A 22,281-nucleotide genomic window follows, 5' to 3' on the forward strand; every position below is an offset into this window, starting at 1 on the left:
GTAGTAAGGGTGACAGCAAGGAGGGTGCTTGGCGTGACATCTGGAAAGAGGAAGGAAGAAAAGGAAACCTGGTGGTGGAATGAGGGAGCACAGGAGAGTATACAGAGGAAAAGGTTGGCAAAGAAGAAGTCAGAAAGTCAGAGAGATACAGAAAGTAGACAAGAGTACAAGGAGATAAGGCACACGGTGAAGAGAGAGGTGGTGAAGGCTAAAGAAAAGGCGTATGATCAGTTGTATGAGAGGTTGGACACTAAGGAGGGAGAAAGGGACCTGTACCTATTGGCTAGACAGAGGACAGAGCTGGGAAAGATGTGCAGCAGGTTAGGGTGATAAAGGATAAAGATGGAAACATACTCACAAGCGAGGAGAGTGTGTTGAGCAGAGGGAAAGAGTACTTTGAGAGGCTTATGAATGAAGAGAATGAGAGAGAGAAGAGATTGGATGATGTGGAGATAGTGAATCAGGAAGTGCAACAGATTAGCAAGGAGGAAGTAAGGACAGCTATGAAGAGGATGAAAAATGGAAGGGCTGTTGGTCCAGATGACATACCTATGGAAGCATGGAGGTGTTTAGGAGAGATGGCAGTGAAGTTTTTAACCAGATTGTTTAATGGAATCTTGGAAAGTGAGAGGATGCCTGAGGAGTGGAGAAGACGTATACTGGTGCCGATATTTAAGAATAAGGGGGATGTGCAGGACTGCAGTAACTACAGGGGAATAAAATTGATGAGCCACCGCATGAAGTTATGGGAAAGAGTAATGGAAGCTCGGTTAAGAAGTGAGGTGATGATTAGTGAGCAGCAGTATGGTTTCATGCCAAGAAAGAGCACCACAGATGCAATGTGTGCTCTGAGGGTGTTGACGGAGAAGTTTAGAGAAGGCCAGAAGTGGTTGCATTGCGTCTTTGTGGACCTAGAGAAAGCATATGACGGGGTGCCTCGAGAGGAGCTGTGGTATTATATGAGGAAGTCGGGAGTGGCAGAAAAGTATGTGAGAGTTGTACAGGATATGTACGAGGGAAGTGTGATCGGCTCTGAACCCTTTCTTATTTGCAATGGTGATGGACAGGTTGACAGACGAGATTAGACAGGAGTCCCCGTGGACTATGATGTTTGCTGATGACATTGTGATCTGTAGCGATAGTAGGAAGCAGGTTGAGGAGACCCTGGAGAGGTGGAGATATGCTCTAGAGAGGAGAGGAATGAACGGTCAGTAGGAACAAGACAGAATACATGTGTGTAAATAAGAGGGAGATCAGTGGAATGGTGAGGATGCAGGGAGTAGAGTTGGCGAAGGTGGATGAGTTTAAATACTTGGGATCAACAGTACAGAGTAATGGGGATTGTGGAAGAGAGGTGAAGAAGAGAGTGCAGGCAGGGTGGAATGGGTGGAGAAGAGTGTCAGGAATAATTTGTGACAGACGGGTATCAGCAAGAGTGAAAGGGAAGGTCTACAGGACGGTAGTGAGACCAGCATTGTTATATGGGTTGGAGAAGGTGGCACTGACCAGAAAGCAGGAGACTGAGCTGGAGGTAGCAGAGTTAAAGATGCTAAGATTTGCATTGGGTGTCACGAGGATGAACAGGATTAGAAATGAAGACATTAGAGGGTCAGCTCAAGTTGGACGTTTGGGATGACAAAGTCAGAGAGGCAAGATTGCGTTAGTTTGGACATGTGCAAAGGAGAGATGCTGGGTATATTGGGAGAAGGATGCTAAGGATACAGCTGCCAGGAAAGAGGAAAAGAGGAAGGCCTAAGAGAAGGTTTATGGATGTGGTGAGAGAGGACATGCAGGTGATGGGTGTAACAGAACAAGATGCAGAGGACAGAAAGATATGGAAGATGATCTGCTGTGGCAATCCTTAACGTAGCTGCCGAAAGAAGAAGCAGAAGAAGAAATGGATCGGACTGGTGAGCTTTATTGGGCTGAATGGCCTGTTCTTATCTGGATTGTTCTAATATTCTAATAATCTAATGCACATTTTGACAATACTTTCAGTTTAAACTTTATTGTATGCTAAGTCTTGAATTTAACGTTTGTGAAATGTGTAATAAATTAAGATGCGGCTTCCTGATTTAATTAAACTTTCTTCTGAACCTTCAATTTCTGCCTCCAGAACATTCAATATGTACATCCTTTTTCTAAGCTTCACTCATTTCTTGACCTTTACACCTGTTTTTCACAAGCATGTTTTTCATATGCTGTTTTAGAGGTTCCTTGAGGTCTGAAGTACTTGACTAACCTGATAAAATATAAGTGTACTGTATACTTGATGTTTCTAATGCACTTCTTTATTCCACTTTACTATTTGTGCATATATCACTAGCCTCCCTTAACAAGTAATTCCTGTTTCATTTACAATTCTTCAACAAAAGAATGAAACTACTTTTAACATGTACTTTTTATAGTCTCTTTTAAGTTTTGTTTACTTTGTTCATTTTTTTTTATTATTTCCTTGTTCCTTGTTAAAAATCTACTGGGCCTGACTCGCTGTGACTGTCTATACTACTGATGGATATTTCATCCTGTACTAATCTCCTCCTTGCAGGAATTATTTCAACAACACTCCATGTTGTGCTATTTTAATAACTTGCCATAACCATAAAACAAACACAGTGAGATAACAGAGGTATACAAAATAAACATTTCTTTGATTATTTCATGTGATGTTATATATTTTCAAGTGCTGAATTGAAAAATGCAACATATTCTACAAAACACAGATAAAACTTGTCTCAAAGTAGCCTGACAGGAGTGTGTCTTCATAACAGTAAACATACACATCAATACCCTGCACTGAAAGAAACCTTGAAAAGTGTCTTGAGAAAAATCAACTACAATGGACACTGTTGATTCATATGTGGGGACATGAGGGTCCTTTATATCTTATTAGGTAGCAGTCGGGGCATACACACTTCCCATGTTTTTCACTAAGAGTGGGACAGTTGTTGGACAAAGTAGGCACAGCCCATACTGCTAGGCTTAAGTGGCACACAGCCCTGTTAAGAAAGCAGATTTAAAAGGGATGGAGGCATCCAGTGGTGCCTCCCCCACTTAAATTCCAAACTATGTGACTGAACTCCAGCTTGTACCCGGATCTTCCTGAACTTCATCTGATAACAAAAGTGTAAATCAGAGGTGACCTGACATCTCTCCAGAGGCCCCTCTGCAGACGTCTTGAGCCAGAAGGTGAAATGGACTCAAGCAAGGACAAAGACCTGTAATTCAAAGGATGACACCTAGGATGGTCAGAAGAATTACCTGTTGTAACTGGAAGGGAACTCTACACACCGCCCTGAAGAAGCTCTTTGGGATATTCACTGGACACTCACTGAACTCACTGCGGATTCTCTTGGTGAGGGTGAAATATGAAAAATAACCTTCTGAAACCTGATCTCTGAAACCAAAGAAGTTATGAGCCACTCTTCTTTGGACAGCAGAATTAGACAAACACTTCTAACTTAATCACCGGACTCATCTTTAGAGACTGATATTGTATACAGGGATGCTACTCTTCCACTAGTTATACTGTATCTATATTTTATTTGATTGTATGGATTTATTTGTTTTTTCTTTGTTACTTAGTCATTATTTTTTTACCTAATATTGTTTGTTTTTTCTTTTCTTGTAACTTTCTCTTTAACATCTTGTAGAGCACTTTGAATTAGATTCTGTGTATGAAAATGTGCTGCATATATAAATGTTTGTTGTTGTTAAGGGATTTTGGTATCTAATTATAAAGATTAAAAAGATTATACATATATATATATATATATATATATATATATATATATATATATATATATATATATATATATATATATACATATTGTCACACACGTGCGAGTAGGGGGACGTTGTGTGGACCAAGTAAAGGTAATTCCACACCAGGCCAGGGGGGGCGGGGTGCACTAAACCTTCTCCTGTTGCCTCTGCAGACCAGCCGCTGGAAAACCTATTTGAATCAAGAATGTCACTTCCTGTTCCGGCGCCTAGAAGAACGTCACTTCCTGTTCCGGCGCCTAGAAGAACGTCACTTCCTGTTTCGGCGCCTAGAAGAACGTCACTTCCTGTTCCCTGCATCACGTCCGGTTACCCTACATCACTTCCTGTCTGACCACTTAAAACCGCCATCTTTTCCAACCTGCCTTGGACTCAGTACGATCAACAACTCTGTTATATGAAAAAGAAAACCTTTGCAGCTAGGAACATTATACGAGTGGCTGCCCCAAACCTTTCTTTACGTGTGTCGAGTCTGTTCTTTTACAGTGGCGTAGCTGGCAGGATGATAGCCTCCTGGAGAGATTGGAAGGCAAACCTAAACCTAGGCTCGACGCACGTTTATAATCCAACAAAATATCAGATGGGTAAGTACCGCTCCCGAGTTGCCGAGTGGGCGTCCGTCGGGGCATGTCGGGGAAAGCTTGAATATGCTTCGACCCATCATCCTGTTAAAGGTCCGGGGAAAAATAGCCCCGGGACCCACAGGCTAGAGCCAAGTGCGTCAGGGAACGCATTGAGAACTTATTATGGCCTCCCGGGTGTGGGGACTGCCCATACATATCCCACGAAGGGCAAGCCCTTTAATACAGGTGGGAGAAACCCAGGCTGGCAGGTGAGAAACATAATGGCCTGGACATACAACCCCGCTAAGGCAACTAAGAAACAGGCCATGGCTTTGTGGGCTAAGGTGGTTGGCTGGTTACAACCCCATAAAAAATCCAGCCACCAAACAGCGGAGCAAGTGGCTTGTGCTTTATTTCTCAGATCCCTTCCCGGAAAATTTGCCCAGCCGGCCTGGGATTATACAGATATTGTCTCGCTAGCCGAGAAAATAGATCACCTCAGGGCAGAAACTGGCTTAGGAGTGTCAGAACGGGACTCGTGTGAACTCGGGCATGCTTGCGTCCCTTATACAGAGTCCCACGGCTATAATGCGAGCCATGTTCGAGTAAACCCTGGGACGCGCCGGCGGGCCCTGCGAGGCGGCGAAGGGGTCTGCGGGGTAATGCAGGAGGAGGCACGGTGCGCTCTCGCTAATCCACTGGCCTGTCCACATCTGCTGAGGAGCAGACTTCGGCCTCTAGTGATGACGAAGAAACACCCGGGACGTCTCAACCCGAGACGTCATTAGCAGGCGCTGAGACGACTCGAGACGAAAACCTGCCCCTTGAGGTCGAATCCGATCCTCTCTCACGTCTGCAGTTTCAATTCAGGCAGACGCCGGCTTCATTTAAAAGGGAGCAATGGAATGATGACTCCCTTAAATTTGCAAAGAATGCAGTCGTTCTGATAGATGGCCAACGCACCTCACATCCAATGCCACAGGGTCCTCACTTTGTGCTCAGTAATGATCTGTTATATCGGGTGGCAGAGCATGAGGGACAGATGAGGTCGTTGTTGTTAGTTCCACGGACTTACCGGCGACAGGTCTGTGAACTAGCACATGCCCATCTGCTGGGAGCCCATTTGGGCCCCGAAAAAAACACTGGAGAGAATTAAGCTCTGATTTTTTTGGCCCGGAATTAATGAGGAGGTTCGCCGCTTTTGCACATCCTGTCCGGAATGTCAATTGAGGCAAATTCCTAGGAGGGACCGTGCTCCTCTAGCTCCATTACCCTTAATTGTTATCCCTTTTGAACGTATTGGGGTCGACCTTGTGGGACCCCTAGAGCCCTCCGCCAGAGGTCATAAATACATAATGGTCCTGGTGGATTATGCTACCCGATTTCTAGAGACTGTTCCGTTGCACTCAGCTACTTCTAAAGCTATCGCATGGGAATTAGTGGGTGTATTTGCGCGTGTCAGAATCCCTAAAGAAATCCTGACGGATCGAGGGACTCCTTTCACCTCGCAGACGTTCAGGGAGACTGTCAAGCTACTTCAAATAAAATATTTAAAGACTTCGGTATATCATCCTCAAACCGACGGTCTTGTGGAGAGGTTTAATCAAACTCTCAAACAGATGTTGCGTAAGGTAGTCAATGAGGACGGAAGGAACTGGGATCAGCTCCTCCCCCTCGTCCTTTTTTCATATCGGGATGTCCCACAAGCCTCCACGGGGTTCTCACCTTTTGAATTGCTATATGGACGACAACCCCGGAGCATATTAGACCTTTTAAAAGAAAGATGGGAGGAAGAGGCACTCCCATCAACAAATATATTAGAGTATATCGCGCAGTTACGCGATAGATTTGAGAAAATTAGACCCATATTGAAAACGCACATGGAAAAGGTGCAAGCAGCTCAGGCCCGATGCTATAACCATGGTACGTCTCTGTGGGAGTTCCACCCAGGAGATCGTGTCATGGTTTTAGTTCCTACCTCTCATTCCAAATTACTGGCTCATTGGCTAGACCCTTATGAAATTAAGGAGAGGAAGGGGCTGGTCGATTATTTGGTGAAACAACCGAATCGTCGACCCAGCGAGCGGATTTACCATGTCAATCTGCTGAAACCGTGGAAGGACAGGGATTCCGAGCCCTCCTCCGGACAGCTCCGCTCTCTCTTTGCGCAGCAATTACACCTTAATTTCGTAGACAATTTGACTCGCCAGAAATGTCAGGAGCTCGAAGCAGTTATCCTGTCTGTCCCTGAGGTAGTCAGTGAAACTCCTTGGTTGCGCATGACATTGTGACAAAACCTGGGGTTATAGTCCGAGAACACCCGTACAGACTTCCCGAAGCAAAAAAGGCTGAAGTGGAGTTGGAGATCAGACGAATGCTGGACCTAGGTGTGATTGAGGAAAGTTATAGTCCCTGGTCCAGTCCTGTTGTTATGGTCAGTAAGCCCGATGGAAGTTGGAGGTTCTGCAATGACTTCCGTCGACTTAACCAAGTCTCCCAATTTGACGCCTATCCGATGCCGCGAGTGGACGACCTCCTCGAGCGGCTAGGTCATGCCAAATTTTTGACTACTTTAGATATGACTAAGGGGTATTGGCAGGTTCCCTTAACGGACTCCGCAAAGGAAAAGACAGCGTTCAGCACCCCTAGTGGTCACTGGCAGTATCGTGTCCTCCCATTTGGATTACATGGGGCATCTGCAACCTTCCAACGTCTGGTGGATAAAGTGCTCCGTCCTCAAAATTCATATAGTGCTGCCTACTTGGATAACGTTGTCATCTATTACCAACACCTGGGAGGAACACATACAGCAGATTGGTGCTGTATTGTGGACACTGGCAAAAGCTGGGCTTCGTATCAACCCAAAAAAGTGTTACTTTGGATTCGTTGAGGCCAAATATTTAGGCTATCTAGTGGGCCGGGGTATGGTGAGACCACAATGTTCGAAAATTGATGCCATTGTGAATTGGCCCCGTCCGATAACCAAGAGGCAAGTTCAAGCCTTTCTCGGCTTAGTGGGTTACTATCGCCGGTTTGTTCCCCGGTTTTCTGAGAGAGCTACGCCCTTGACAAACCTCACTAAGAAGGGTCGACCTAATCACGTGGTATGGGATGATATATCTGAGGCTGCATTCTGTGACTTGAAAATGGCCCTTACGTTAGCTCCTATATTAAAGGCGCCGGACTTTTCCGTACCCTTCATTCTCCAGACGGACGCTTCGGGCACAGGTCTCGGTGCCGTGCTGAGCCAAAGCGTCGATGGAGTTGAACACCCCATTATGTACCTGAGCCGGAAACTGTTGGATCGGGAAACTAGGTATGCGGCAGTGGAGCTGGAGGCTCTGGCTATTAAATGGGCGATTACACAGCTGAGATATTACCTCTTGGGACGTGAATTCACTCTTGTGACGGACCATGCGCCCTTACAGTGGATGGCCTTGCACAGGGAGTTCAATCCGTGTGTCACGAGGTGGTTTTTGGATCTACAGCCATATAAATATTCGGTCATTTATCGCCGGGGTGTTCTGCAGGCCAATGCCGATGCCCTTTCTAGATGCCACGAACTCTCGGACCGGTACGCCCGACCCGATGGGTCTGGGCTGAGGGGGGGGGCCATGTCACACATGTGCGAGTAGGGGGACGTTGTGTGGACCAAGTAAAGGTAATTCCACGCCAGGCCGGGGGGGGGGGGGGGGGGCGGGGTGCACTAAACTTTCTCCTGTTGTCTCTGCAGACCAGCCACGGGAAAACTATTTGAATCATTAACATCACTTCCTGTTCCAGCGCCTAGAAGAACGTCACTTCCTGTTCCCTACATCACTTCCTGTCTGACCACTTAAAACCACCATCTTTTCCCACCTTCATGAGTTCTGTCTTGGACTCAGTACAATCAACAACTCTGTTATATGAAAAAGAAAACCTTTGCAGCTAGGAACATTATAAGGGTGGCTGCCCCAAACCTTTCTTTACGGGTGTCGAGTCTGTTCTTTTACAATATATTGTATATTTAAGTACATCTAAGTAGTATAAATAAAGAAAGTTCTGAAATGGACAGGTGTGTATAAAAAAATTTTAAGGAAGTGCAGAAAAAAGAGGTTTGGAGCTTTAAAATATTGACATCTTGTGTTTTATAGTGTTGAATTAAAACAACAGGCTCAATAATTTATTCCACAGAAACAAGAATTTATTTAAATTCTACAAGCAGAATTAAGACACTGGACAGAACCCTGATGTAATGCTTAGGTGTCTGGATTTTAGTCAAGAGGATGAGAGGTTTTATTGGTTTCTCCGACCAGTTCATATCATTGATATTATGTTCTCATTAAAGGTCAGTTACAAATAGCCAATTTCAAGCAAAAACAAGTAAATTCAATTCTGTTCTTGCTGAATCATCCTTTCTTGCATTAAAAAGCATTACTGTTTACAGGTGTTGTGCACTTCCTTATCTGCCATCACAAAGATCAATGTCTTCTACCTGACTAATTTTATACAGAGATATTTACTGATACAAAAAGATAAAAAACTTGATTAACCAAAACACTACATTAAGAGTAACAATAAGTCCTGTAATATACATTAGGAGTCTCTTTATCAGAACAGAAAAACATTAAATTCAGTTTGTCCGTTGCAGAAAGGATATGGCTCACTCTATAGAGGTGATATTACAGGAAGTGTTTGGGGACAGAAATGATGTTCAAGGCTCAAAGTACCACAAGCCAGAGCAGTACTCCAATAGTCTGGGCACAAGAAAGAGGCCTCACTATAGGCAGTCTGGCCCCAAACTCCAAATGCAGGCTGCACAGGCCCAAATTTGGGCTCAGGTTTTAAATGTTTTAAATATCTAAAGCAAAGAGGGCAAAAAAACATTTATGAATATGGCAAAATAAAAGCAAAGTTCCTTGAATGTTGAATGTTTAAAGAATTATTAAAGGTGATTAAAAAAAAAGAACAAAGAGAATCAAGGCAGTTCAAAAAAGAGCAAAATAAGCTTAGGGTTTACACAAAGTAAAAAATCCACAAACTATAAAAACATGTACTTTTATCTAGACCTAGGGTCAAGACCAATCGAAAGAGTCCAATAAATGAAGTTCAAAATGGAAGAAAAGGAAACAAAGTCAAGAAAGGAATACCGAAGCTGAAGTGAAGTGAAGTGAGCTCGGTCCACCTCTATGGGCTCCACAAGATAGATAGATAGATAGATAGATAGATAGATAGATAGATAGATAGATAGATAGATAGATAGATAGATAGATAGATAGATAGATAGATAGATAGATAGATAGATAGATAGATAGATAGATAGATAGATAGATAGATAGATAGATAGATAGATAGATAGATAGATAGATAGATACTTTATTAATCCCAATGGGAGACGGGCAGATAACAAAAACACTATAATGAAACATAACAATAAACATCAAAGTAAAGCCTAATATTACATATAAACACATGACAAAAAGAGAATAAATACGATAACTTGAAAAATATTTAAATAATAACAAAAGCATTAAATAAACAAAAAGAAAACTTAAGCCAGGGTTTCAAGCCTGACTGTACATTGAGTGTGTGTGCGCATTTGCCACCTGAACTTTCTAGTTTAGTGATGAGGTTTGAAAGTCATCTTCCACTTTAAAATGAGGACCCGCTGTGTGTGTTTCTCTGTTTCTACTAAAGTTTTCACTTCCAATTTGAGCTTTTCCCAGTCAAAGCCACACAGAACAAACCAGTAAAGAGGTATGAAAAGTTCAGTACCATTTTCTCCCATAACGGTACCATGGAATTATATAAAGACATCTTATGCATTATGGGATATTTAGCATTGTTAACAAATTATTACTGCTATAAGCAACCTTTCTGAAATGAGACATTTTCATTTAAACATTGTGTCCTTATAAGGGACTGTCAGTTTGTAGATACAAGTTGACATCTTTGTAATTCTTGTTGTAAAGAGCTTGACATTTCTGACATCACTCCTCTGTGAGTGTTTAACAGTCAACTGCAGGTGCAGCAAACATCTGTGGTTGCTACTGCACAAGAAATAAAGAGATCTTTGCACTGCATGTCTATTCTCCTTCTTTTCTATGACAGTAGCCATGGCATTTTAAATAAAACACAAAGTAGACCAATATGAGGACTGACACATGCACAAGCTACACTGCTTTCTAAATTCTCAAACTGTTGAATACTGCACTAAACTTGAAAAATGAAGAAAGCCTATGTGTAATTCTTCCAGTTTGTGGAGAAGAAGCTAGCAGTGTGATGCTCCTGTTTCAAATAAGCACACAATCCTGATGCACATGAACAGATATGTCTGTGGAAAGCCTTTTTAATCAATTGCTTGCTGGCCTTATGCTGACCAGCACACAACTGGCCACCCTGTAAGTTATCGGTGTTACTGGATATGCAGTTCAAGTTATGCATTGAGTGTTCTCTGCATCTTCAGTCCATGTTATTTTGGCCTGTCATTTTTACCTCAAAGCCGTTTGATTTGAAACAAGAGGTGTTGCAATTACGATTTAGGCAGGTTATTACCAATATATTTTCCTGTGCAGTGGGTGGCTATGAGGCTCCCACTGAACTCAGTGTTTAAATCTATATGGCTGTTGTGGCACCGGGATGCCCAGGAGGACCGGAGGAGGGCTTTTACCTTCTCCAGAACACGAGGGGGCGACTGCTCTGGTTGCTTTGAGGGCCACAGTGTACAGAGCTGGGAAGCTCAACCCTGTAGGGGCCCGTGGCCACCACCAGGGGGCGCCCCAATGCCTTGGGAGCCCTGGACCTCAGCACTTCCGCCACACCTGGAAGTGCTGGGGTGAAGAGGAGCAGGGACACATTCGGTATTTTAATAACAGAACACTAGGAGTCCTGACAGGCAGTAAAGCAAACATTATCTGTCTTCTCTTGCTGCTTCTTAAGACGTCTTCCAATATAAAATGATACCACATTGAAAAACATTAAGTTTGAGTGTTCTGAATTAAAAATATCTGATCAAACAAAATTTCTTTTTGTGAAATAAGAATCAGTTTGAAGACTTTTGCAAGGCACTGTACACAAGGTGTTCATCAATGATTAAAGTATGTAATATTTATTTTGGAGAATCTAAGATACCAAAACATAGTACATAATCATTGTATTAATTAACTGTTATTATCTTGTTATTATTTAACAGGATAAGAGACCAGTGACCACTTATTTAAATGTAAAGCTGCCTCAAAACTTAAGCAAAGTGCAATTATTCTCGAGCACTGTCACTATGCTAACGCTACACTTGTTCTGTTGAAACTGTCAGTGTTTTAACAGTGCTGTGAGAAAAATAGCACTTCAGTCTAAAAAAGTGTAACTGTAAACAAATACCCTGAAATTGACTTCCAGAAGTTCAAAATATGTAGCATCATCACCATCATACCAAGGGTCTAGACTATTAATCAGTCTGGAACAGGAAACAGCCTCAAAAACACAAATATTACTGCATATTTTTTCAACCTGAACAGAAAGAAGTAATGTATATGGAAAGAGTTACTACACCGCACATGAATTCAGTTTGTTGAATCATTGGGTTGAAATTGTAACAATTTCATGACAAACAGAAGGAACATCTTATAGTCCATTAGATGATGATCAGTGGATCTTTATCTTGTACTCCTGGACTGAAAATGGGGTACAGTTTCTCTGATGATTTGATGTGGAATCGGTGGATGAGGTATTTCTTTTCAATATCATAAAATGATAATTCTTGCTCTACAAAGTCCACAAACACCCCAACTTTCCTGGGATTTCTTAAAATTCTTATACTTCTAGAAGAGACTGCGTGAATTTTTTCAGCCTGCACCTTGATAATCCAAAACCCTTCTTCAGGTTCATCAGGAATTGACATCTTCACTTCTTTGGTATCTGCAACCACTCCTAGAGCCCAAGAGCTCTTCTCACCAACCTCCACCTCCCAGTAGGCTTTTCCTGATGTTAGCTTATTATTAGCCAGTACACAGTGCCACAAGTCACCTGCAACCTGTTCTTTTCCAGTAAGCCTGATCTGTTGGTTATCCACATTGATGATGTTGGGATACTTTGTGTTTAATTTCAGAGCAATCCCTGGGAACAAAAAAAATGCAGAAACTAATGAACTAAGAACTATGGAAAATATATCATTACTTTCCAAGACAAATATACACTTAGTCCTCATCAGTCACTAGCACATCCAAGGTGAAAGTGTGGTCTTATAATTTCATGTAACTGACTCAACACATCTGATGGGACATCATAGTTTCACAATTAGATTGGTAGAGAGTGTTATTTCACTACATTATATTGAAGCTTTCTTTCATTTTGCATTTAGGAAAAGGCAGCACTGCAATCCAGATAGTTACAGTATTGTGGTTTCTATTCCACTGCTTCTTTATCATTTTCCATTCATCTCCACCATACTGTTAGGTTACCAGTCACAGTCTGAAGACGTACAAACAGCCATTCATATGTGCATTAGTGCTCTCTGACATGGATTGAACTATGTACTCCTCGTCTCTGTCTTTTACCTACTCTTCTAAGGACAAACCCTAGAAACACATGATCTTGAAATTGTTAAGTAGATAAAGAAAACTAATGAATGGGATTCAATAAATATTTAAAATCCAACAGAACAAATATGACTGCATAATCAATGGTTATTTGATCACAAGCAATGAGATGAGCTGGTGCTCCATTTAAGATAAGGTGCTGCCTTACTGTTTCTATGTAGCTTAGTAAAAGCTCTTCTAGAACCACAAAGGGATTAAACAGGATTTGGGAAGCAAAAGACCAGAAGTTGTTCACAGGATACAAAAATAAGTCTGACCACAAAAATCAGATTAGTAGTTTATAAGGTACAAAAATAAAATCAGATTGTCACAGCTATATAATTATTGAAACCAGTCATAAAGGTAAAACACACAAAAGAAAGGACTGGCCTTTTCAGCAGGGTTAGCACATTGTATATATTAGTTAACAATCTCAGGTGAGTGAGTATGCTTACCAAACTTCTGTTTCAGATTTTCAGTTTCTGCAAAAGAAACAAAGGCAGATAAGCAATACTTATAATTCTGAAAAAATAAAACTCCAGTGGTAAATTTCTCATTTTTTTCATAGTTTATGCTAAAAATGGAGTGGTATTTGGTTAAACAATAGGGAGTGTAGATAAACCAACCTCACTAATGTCACTATGGGGTCTGAGAAGTGTAGGCGTCTGTTGGACTTAAAAATGAAAGGAAGAAAGTTTGAGCTGCTGTGTTAAGGAAGGGAGTAACCAAAATGTTAAATTCGTCTTTGCATTTATACTAGGTTTTTTTTCTTTTGATTCTCTGCTGTTTACTGAAGCAAATATGATTACAGCAAGAGTCTGTATTTGGTAGCAGTTTCTTTGTTTTAATCTCAAGTTTTGTGCATAGCACCTTTTCCTTCTACTACTATCTGGTATTACCAAAACATCCATCCATCCATTTTCCAACCCACTGAATCCGAACACAGGGCCACAGGGGTCTGCTGGAGCCAATCCCAGCCAACACAGGGCACAAGGCAGGAACCAATCCTGGGCAGGGCGCCAACCCGCCACAGGACACACACCAAGCACACACTAGGACCAATTTAGAATCGCCAATCCACCTAACTTGCCTGTGTTTGGACTGTGGGAGGAAACCCACGCAGACACGGGGAGAACACGCAAACTTCACACAGGCAGGACCCAGGAAGCGAACTCAGGTCTCCTTACCGCGAGGCAGCAGTGCTACCACTGGGCTACCGTGCCACCCAGCTTAAGTATAAAAGAGTAAACTTCTTGATGATAGCTGGATTCCAGGATTTAGGGGTCAGTGACTGATGTACACCAATTGGGAATAGAGTTGTGACAGACAATAATAGATAAGTTCACTGATGGGGGCAGGATGGTTTGGAGAGGGACTGTAATTTTGCACTGACCAATCCACACAGCAGTTCAGTTGTGGATGGGCCAAGTCTTATTTATGAAGGTACAGATGGTTTAATAACGATATGGAATTTGACAACGATTAAAGAACCAGATGTGAGCTATAAATAGATATCATCAGAAGGAAGCACTAGTTAGTGACATCATATCTTTTAGATTAAGTCACATTGATCACAGTAGTGCAGGTAGATTACAGCAAGTGAAGATGTTTAACAGGATACGGATTACAGAGAAGGACAACAGAAACGCTCAAGAATGGAAATGACAGAGAAGGAAATGTGCGTAGCTGAAGTGGACCACTGAAATGTTTCCTACTGTCTTGTATCTTTTGTTGACAGAATATGCTTTATCTGCTCAAAGTGTTATTTACGTACTCTTCAATTACCTGTTTATTTACAGAAACCCAGTTTTTAAATTGTCATGTAAACCAGGTTATTAATTTCTGAGACAACAAGTTAACACACTAGGATTTCTCTGTGAGTAGCCCAGTTATTTTCTATTCCTTTTTGTGAGTTTAAACATAAACACGGAAGTAAATCAACACAAAAGCAACCATATCTTGATGTGTTTTGGACTCGATGTTTTTTTAGAAGATTTAAGTGGATAGGACATACAAGCTTTGTTGGGCTGAATGGCCTGTTCTCGTCTAGATTGTTCTAATGTTCTAGTATGGAATGAACAGTTTACTGTGATTTGGAGGAATCCACTCTCTGGGATGGGATGAAAGGTTAGCTCAAGACTACAATTGTTGAGGTAGCACACAGCTGGTTTTACTTCAAAATGGCCAAATCTCATAATATTGGTGTTTTTTTATTAAAAAAATTACACATATAACCTATTTTACAATGTGTATTTGGCAAGTTTTCATGCTTTTCTTTTCCCACTAAACCCATGCCCCATTAACTCCAATGTAAAATGCAACTGCGGCAAGATATTTAAAAAAAAACTATAGAAATTGATGGACTTTCAGTTTTGCGTGGCAAATACATACTGTATATACAACTTCAACTTGAAAAAATAGCAAACTTATCCTTTAACTCCTTATTCTAAAACTTCAGGTATTACAGAAAACAGCACATCCTAATATATTATTTCAGAAATGACCTACAAGTCATAAAGTATTACACTTTCAGGCCCAAGCTCTAATCATCATTGTCAATGTGTTACCTGTGCTTTTAATTTTGATGATTAATGGTCCTCTGTCATGTGACCCTGGACTGAAGACAGGATACAAGTGCTCAGAGTATTCAATATCAAATTTGTGGATGAGCTGTTTTTTCTCCTTATCATAAACACGTAAGCAGTTTCCTTCCCAATGCAATCCCACTTTTTTTGGTTTTAACTGATATTCCTTGACATCAGTGCGTGTGATGGCCTCTAACTTCTTGCCTCTACATAGTCGGATGATCCACAATTCATTTGTTGGGCACTCAGCAATGAGCTGCTCGTCTTTGATGGTCTCAGATGCCAGTCCAATTGCCCAACTTCCTTTTTCACCAACCTCCACCTCCCAGTAGTGATCCTGCTGGGCTTTCAGCCAGTCACTGCCAGTAACACAGCACCATGTGTTTGGGCCCTTAGTGTCTCCTGTAAATCTCACTTGTGCTGCATCGTTATCCACAGAAATGTCACTATGAGCTGTGTCAGGGGACAGGACCATATCAACTACAGAAAAAACAAGGCAGAATGTAGGAAATGAGTCACACTGCTTTGTGTGTGGTTGCTGCAATTCAAAAAGTATGTGTAAAGCAAGATAATACACAAACATTTAAGACTTTACTTAAAATGGAAATTCAAAATTGATCAAATGTAGTACTTACCTTCACATTCTTGAATGTTTTCACAAACTGAGAAAATAAAACAATAAAAATATTATAATGTAAACAATTACACTTCAGGATAATAATCAATACAGTGTACATCTGCCTCATGTCATACCTTTATCAGGGACGATTCCCAACTTATCTGTAAAACAACAAGAACAAAAACAAAAAATTCAGAAGTCTTAAAATTATTTTGTTGAAAGTGTATTGTCAAAGTCATACACAGTTGCTTACAAGTAAAAAAATAATTTCTGACTATTTATACTCAGTTTGTATACTCTGAACAAAATATGTTGTTGCCAGCTCTCTATTGGTCACATTTGACTTTCAGCCATCTTATTCCCTCTGACCTTATTTTCCAGCCATCTTACTCACATTAAATGATTTATTTTTGAAACAATACTATTAGTGACAAAAGTCTCTCTATTTTGGTGCATAACTTCTGTGCATCCAAGTGGGTAACTGGGAATACCCAAGAGAGAGCGAACACCCAGCGTAGGATGCTGATTAGATTAACACTCACAGACTACTTATAAACATGAGTGGCCGCATATTTAAATATGTCACCTTGTTAGAAAGACTGAAATTAAATTTATACATAGTTTTCAACTACCCCACAATAGGGTAAAGCTTTTCTTTCCATCCTCAGTCTATCTGAACATGCAGCTATTACAAAAGTATATGTTATTATGAACAAAATGTATGACAGATATTCAACAAAAATCTTGCATGCAATGAGATGTGGTAAAGGAGGGTACTGCAGCATTGACAGGAAAGGCAAATGTCAGGACAGGTTTATGTTTCTGCGAGTTAGTGCTTTTCTGTTATCAGTGACAGCCTTCAAAGCTGAACTAGCCAGCTTAATAATGGGTAATGAATTACATTACTTTATTATGTAAAATATTAAGAACTTAAATGAAAACCTACATAAATTACAGATGAGGATTCAAGCGAGTGAATCTGATTCAATAAAATAACACATCATTGTGCAATGCAACATATAAGTCTCAGTACATTTGTTTGCTGGCTTCTGGGCTTAAATTGAAGGAAAGACAAAAATTTACAACCATTGATCAGAAAAGAATGTGAACATTCAAACACCAAAATGACTTATGCAAAAATCCCATAAAATAATTTTCAGTGATCTTTCAAAATTCTCAATGGGTTAAAATATATATACAGTATATATATATATATATATATATATATATATATATATATATATATATATATATATATATATATATATATATATATATATTTATATATACAGTAATCCCTCCTCCATCGCAGGGGTTGCGTTCCAGAGCCACCCGCGAAATAGAAACCATATGTTTATATGGTTATTTTTATATTGTCATGCTTGGGTCACAGATTTGCGCAGAAACACAGGAGGTTGTTGAGAGACAGGAACGTTATTCAAACACTGCAAACAAACATTTGTCTCTTTTTCAAAAGTTTAAACTGTGCTCCATGACAAGACAGAGATGACAGTTCTGTCTCACAATTAAAAGAATGCAAACATATCTTCCTTTTCAAAGGAGTGCGCGTCTTGAGAGAGAGAGAGAACAAAGCAAGCAGTCAAAAAAAAAATCAATAGGACTGTTTGGCTTTTAAGTATGCGAAGCACCGCCGGTACAAAGCTGTTGAAGGCGGCAGCTCACACCCCCTCCGTCAGGAGCAGGAAGAGAGAGAGAGCCAGAGAAAAACAAAGTCAAAAATCAATACGTGCCCTTTGAGCTTTTAAGTATGCGAAGCACCGTGCAGCATGTCCTTCAGGAAGCAGCTGCACACAGAAGGTAGCAACATCCCTATCGTCTAGGTGTGCGAACAGCCCCCCTGCTCACACCCCCCTACGTCAGCGCAAGAGAGAGAGAGAGAGAGAGAGAAAGTAAGCTGGGTAGCTTCTCAGCCATCCACCAATAGCGTCCCTTGTATGAAATCAACTGGGCAAACCAACTGAGGAAGCATATACCAGAAATTAAAAGACCCATTGTCCGCAGAAACCCGCGAAGCAGCGAAAAATCCGCGATATATATTTAAATATGCTTACATATAAAATCCTGGAGTGAAGTTGCGAAAGGCGAAGCGCGATATAGTGAGGGATCACTGTATATATATACACGAGGGGGGACCCAAAAATAACCGGAATTTTGTTGTTGTTAGGTTGGTACTTGTAGTACGTGGTTGGGCCGCTAGGGCGATCTAGTTACACTCCTCACAAGTCAGTCTGCCAAGTGCCATCAGTCTGGAAGCTTGTGCTTGTGTTCAGTGAATTTTTTTGTAAAAGTAGTTTTGTGCAAGCGTTGTTTTTTTACGATGGCCGATTATCGTGAGCAACGCGCGGCAGTGAAATTTTGTTTTCTTCTTGAAAAAAGTGTTGCAGAAACTATTGATATTGAAACGGTATGACAACCCTGAACCACCCACCCTACTCGCCGGATTTAGCTCCGTGTGATTTCTTTTTTTTCCCTTGGATGAAAAAAGACTTGAAAGGAAGGCGTTTTGCTGACAGCGAAGAGGTAAAACAAGAAACGACCAGAGCATTAATGGGCATTACTTCAGACGAATTTAAAAAATGTTTCGATCAATGGAACAAATGGTTAGATAAGTGTATTTCCGCCAATGGAGAGTACTTTGAAGGAGACTAATTGTAGTTTGTACAGAAAATTAAATTAAACACGTTTTAATTAGGGGTCCCCCCTCGTACATATATACTGTATATATATATATATATATATATATATATATATATATATATACTGTATATATATATATATATATATATATATATTATGGGGTGCCAAACAGGCAAATACAATGATTTTCTGAATATTTAACATCAAAGCCTGATAATATAAAGTCAGCATCGGAATTTATAAAGTCATTCCCGAACATATAAAGTCAAAATTTGAATATATAAAGTCAGTGTCAGAATGTATAAAGTAATTCCTGATTATATAACGTCAAAGCCTGATTATAAAAAGTCATTCCTGAATATATAAAGTGAAAACTTGAATATATAAAGTCAGCGTCGGAATATATAAAACAATACCCAAATATATAAAGTTAGGCTAATTCATAAATATTCTCTAATTACCATGCTTGTCATTTTACTTGTACTAGTAGAGAAAAGCCAAGCAAAATGACACCTTTTATTGGCTAACTAGAAAGATTACAATATGCAAGCTTTCGAGGCAACTCGGGCCCCTTCTTCAGGCAAGATGTAATACAGAAACTGAAGTTTCCTATGTTTATATACACACTCTAGGACAAGAAACAACATTGGTAAAAATTTAAATGAGAGATTTTGAATGTAAAAAATTAATACATTCATTCAGGCTAGGGTTAATTTAGCAAGAGAGAAAAGAACAATGTATTGTCAAGATCTCTGGATAAGATAACTGTCCAACAAAGTCTTTTGAAGTTTGTAATGAGTTTTTTCAAAACAATGTGGGTCTGTAGACAGGTTGTCTGTTATTCTGAGAGATGTAAACAATCCTCATATCTGGCCATAAAACTCTTGTCTTTATTCAATCCATGTTGTAAAGTATTAAATTTTAGCATGAGTTTAACTTCCCATTCTTTTCTCTCTTGCTGTGTTTTGAAGTTGCCCATAAGCACTGTGACCTTAAAGTCCTTCTCACAGTGTCCATGGCTGTTGAAGTGGGCCGCCACAGGAACATCTGTGTTGCCATGTTTAATGTGGAACCTGTGTAAGTTCATTCTCTGGCGGAGTGTTTGTCCAGTTTCTCCCACATAGAGTGCAGTGTCAGGACATTTCATGCAGAAAATTAGGTAGACTACATTAGATGATCTGCAGGAAAATGATCCCTTGATGTGATGTTCAAGTCGGCAGTGTGGTATAACTATACGGTCTGTATCATAGATGTGGGCACATGTTTTGCATCTTTTCTGTAGGCATGGAGATGTGCCATTTTCTGTTGGTTCACTTAGGGAGCCTCGGACAATTAATTGTTGAAGGTTTGGTGGTTGTCTGTATGCCAGGAGGGGAGGTTCAGGAAATACATTTTTCAGTGTTTGGTCATTGTTTAGTATTGGCTGAAGTTCTTTTATAATTTTTCGAAGTGTTTCAAGATGTGGGTTGTAGGTGACAACAAGGGGGATGCGATCCTTGTTGTCTTTGTTTTTATATTCCAGAAGGTTGTCTCTGGGTATGGCAGTAGCTCTTCTTATTTGAGTGTCTGTTGTTTTCGGGGTGTAACCTTGTTTGATGAAATCTTGTCTGAGCTCCTGCGGTTGTTGATCACGGTCTGTTGGGTCTGAGCAAATACGATTGTACCGTATTGCTTGGCTGAAAATAATGGAGCGCCTTATATGCTTGGGGTGGAAGCTATCATTTTTCAGGTAGGTCCGTCTGTCTGTCGGTTTGTGAAAAATAGAAGTTACAAGGGTGTTGTCTTTCAGTTGAACGGTGGTGTCAAGGAAGCGGACTTCTGTTTTTGAGTAATTCAGCTTCAGCTTTATGTTGGGGTGAAAACAATTATATTCATTATGAAAATGGAGGAGGTCCTTTTCACTGGCAGTCCAGATTATGAAGATGTCATCTATGTAACGGAGATACAACATTGGTTTTACGATGCACATTGACATGAAATCTTCCTCCAATTTTGCCATAAAAAGATTTGCATAGTGAGGTGCAAACCAACATCCCATTGCAGTCCCCATTTGTTGTAAGTAGCAATCCTGTCCAAAAGACAATAGATTATGTGTCAGAGTGAATTTTATCATTTCTATTACTGACTTTGTGGGTAAATCATGTTGTTTGAGGTACATTTCACATGCCAATATGCCATCATCATGGGGGATGTTAGTGTAAAGTGCCTCAACATCCATTGTGGCCAGTAAGGTTCCCTCAGGTAAGGGGCCTAAAGCAGACAGATTTTTTAAGAAGTCAGTGGTATCCTGGATGTAGCTGGTTGTGTTACGGGTGAGGGGTTTAAGGATCTGCTCCACCCAACCTGAAACATTTTCTGTAAGGGAGCCAATTCCTGAGATTATAGGCCTTCCTGGGTTCCCTTCTTTGTGGATTTTAGGAAGCATGTAGAAGTAACCCATTTTGGGGTTCTCAGGAATTAAACTGTTTACATGATCCCTGATGTCAAGAGGTAAGCTACTTACTATTTTTTTTAGTTCCTTTTTGTAGAGATCTGTTGGGTCTTCTTGCAGTTTGTGATAATGCATAGTACTGGACAATTGTCTTTGTGCCTCCTGTATGTAATCTGATGTGTTCATGATGACTAAAGCACCCCCTTTGTCTGCTGGTTTGATAATGATTTCTGTATTTTCCCTTAGTGAATGTATGGCTTTCCGCTCATCCCTAGTAATGTTTTCTATCCGATTTTGTTGCCTGTTTAAGATTCCTGTTTTCACTCTCTGTCGGAAGCAGTCTATATAACTATCCAGGGTAGAGTTTCTGCCAGCTTCTGGTGTCCATGTGGATTTATTGGTGGGGTTGTTGTAACTGCTTGTTGTTGGTTCCTGTGTGTTACTGTTTTCTTTCTTGTGGAAAAATTCTTTTAGTCTGAGTTTTGTACTTGTACTAGTTTTGTACTTGTACTAGTGAAAGGTAAACTTCGACAGAAGCCAATCAGAGTCGATCGGGCTTGTGAGGTTCATCCAAAAATACACCCATACAAAAATAATAAATAAATATAATGTTCAAAATGCCTGGCACATATATCATTTTGAATACATTAACTGAACAGTGTTATATATGTATATATATATATATATATATATATATATATATATATCAATAACTTTATATATAATCTTACTTTAAGCTCTGACGCTGACTTTATATAATCGGGAATGACTTTATATATTCTGACACTGACTTTATATAATCAGGCTTTGACATTATATATAATCAGGAATGATTTTATATATTTTGACACTGACTTCATATATTCAAGAATGACTTTATATATTTGGGAATGATTTTATATATTCCAACACTGACTTTATACATTCAGGAACGACTTTATATATTTGGACGCTGACTTTATATATTCAGAAAATCATTGTATTTGCCTGTTTGGCATCCCATAATATATATACTGTATATAAATATATATATATAGTCAGACATGTGCGCATGGGAGGCAGCTAAAGGACTTGAATGAGGGTAATTCCG

The 22,281-nt window shown here is 40.3% G+C and overlaps 2 protein-coding genes across 4 annotated transcripts in view; both read right to left on the reverse strand.

Annotated features, from left to right (window-relative positions):
- LOC114644521 (cell adhesion molecule DSCAM-like) overlaps positions 1-22,281 on the reverse strand; it is a 647,203-nt gene that overhangs the window by 489,667 nt on the left and 135,255 nt on the right. The window lies entirely within an intron of this gene.
- The window catches only part of LOC114669633 (uncharacterized), a 362,584-nt gene continuing 351,920 nt past the window's right edge, over positions 11,618-22,281 (reverse strand). Inside the window, exons 33-35 of one of the 3 annotated variants that reach the window (XM_051922294.1) lie at positions 15,466-15,963; positions 13,354-13,380; positions 11,618-12,437 (exon numbers count right to left, since the gene is read on the reverse strand). In XM_051922294.1, coding sequence (XP_051778254.1) covers positions 11,956-12,437; positions 13,354-13,380; positions 15,466-15,963 — 1,007 coding nt within the window. In that variant the 3' untranslated portion in view covers positions 11,618-11,955. The remainder of the gene's footprint in view (positions 12,438-13,353; positions 13,381-15,465; positions 15,964-22,281) is intronic. The other 2 variants (XM_051922295.1, XM_051922296.1) reach the window with 2 other exon arrangements.

The sequence above is a fragment of the Erpetoichthys calabaricus genome, chromosome 2, assembly GCF_900747795.2.
Source record: "Erpetoichthys calabaricus chromosome 2, fErpCal1.3, whole genome shotgun sequence".
Classification (NCBI taxonomy): Eukaryota; Metazoa; Chordata; class Cladistia; order Polypteriformes; family Polypteridae; genus Erpetoichthys; species Erpetoichthys calabaricus.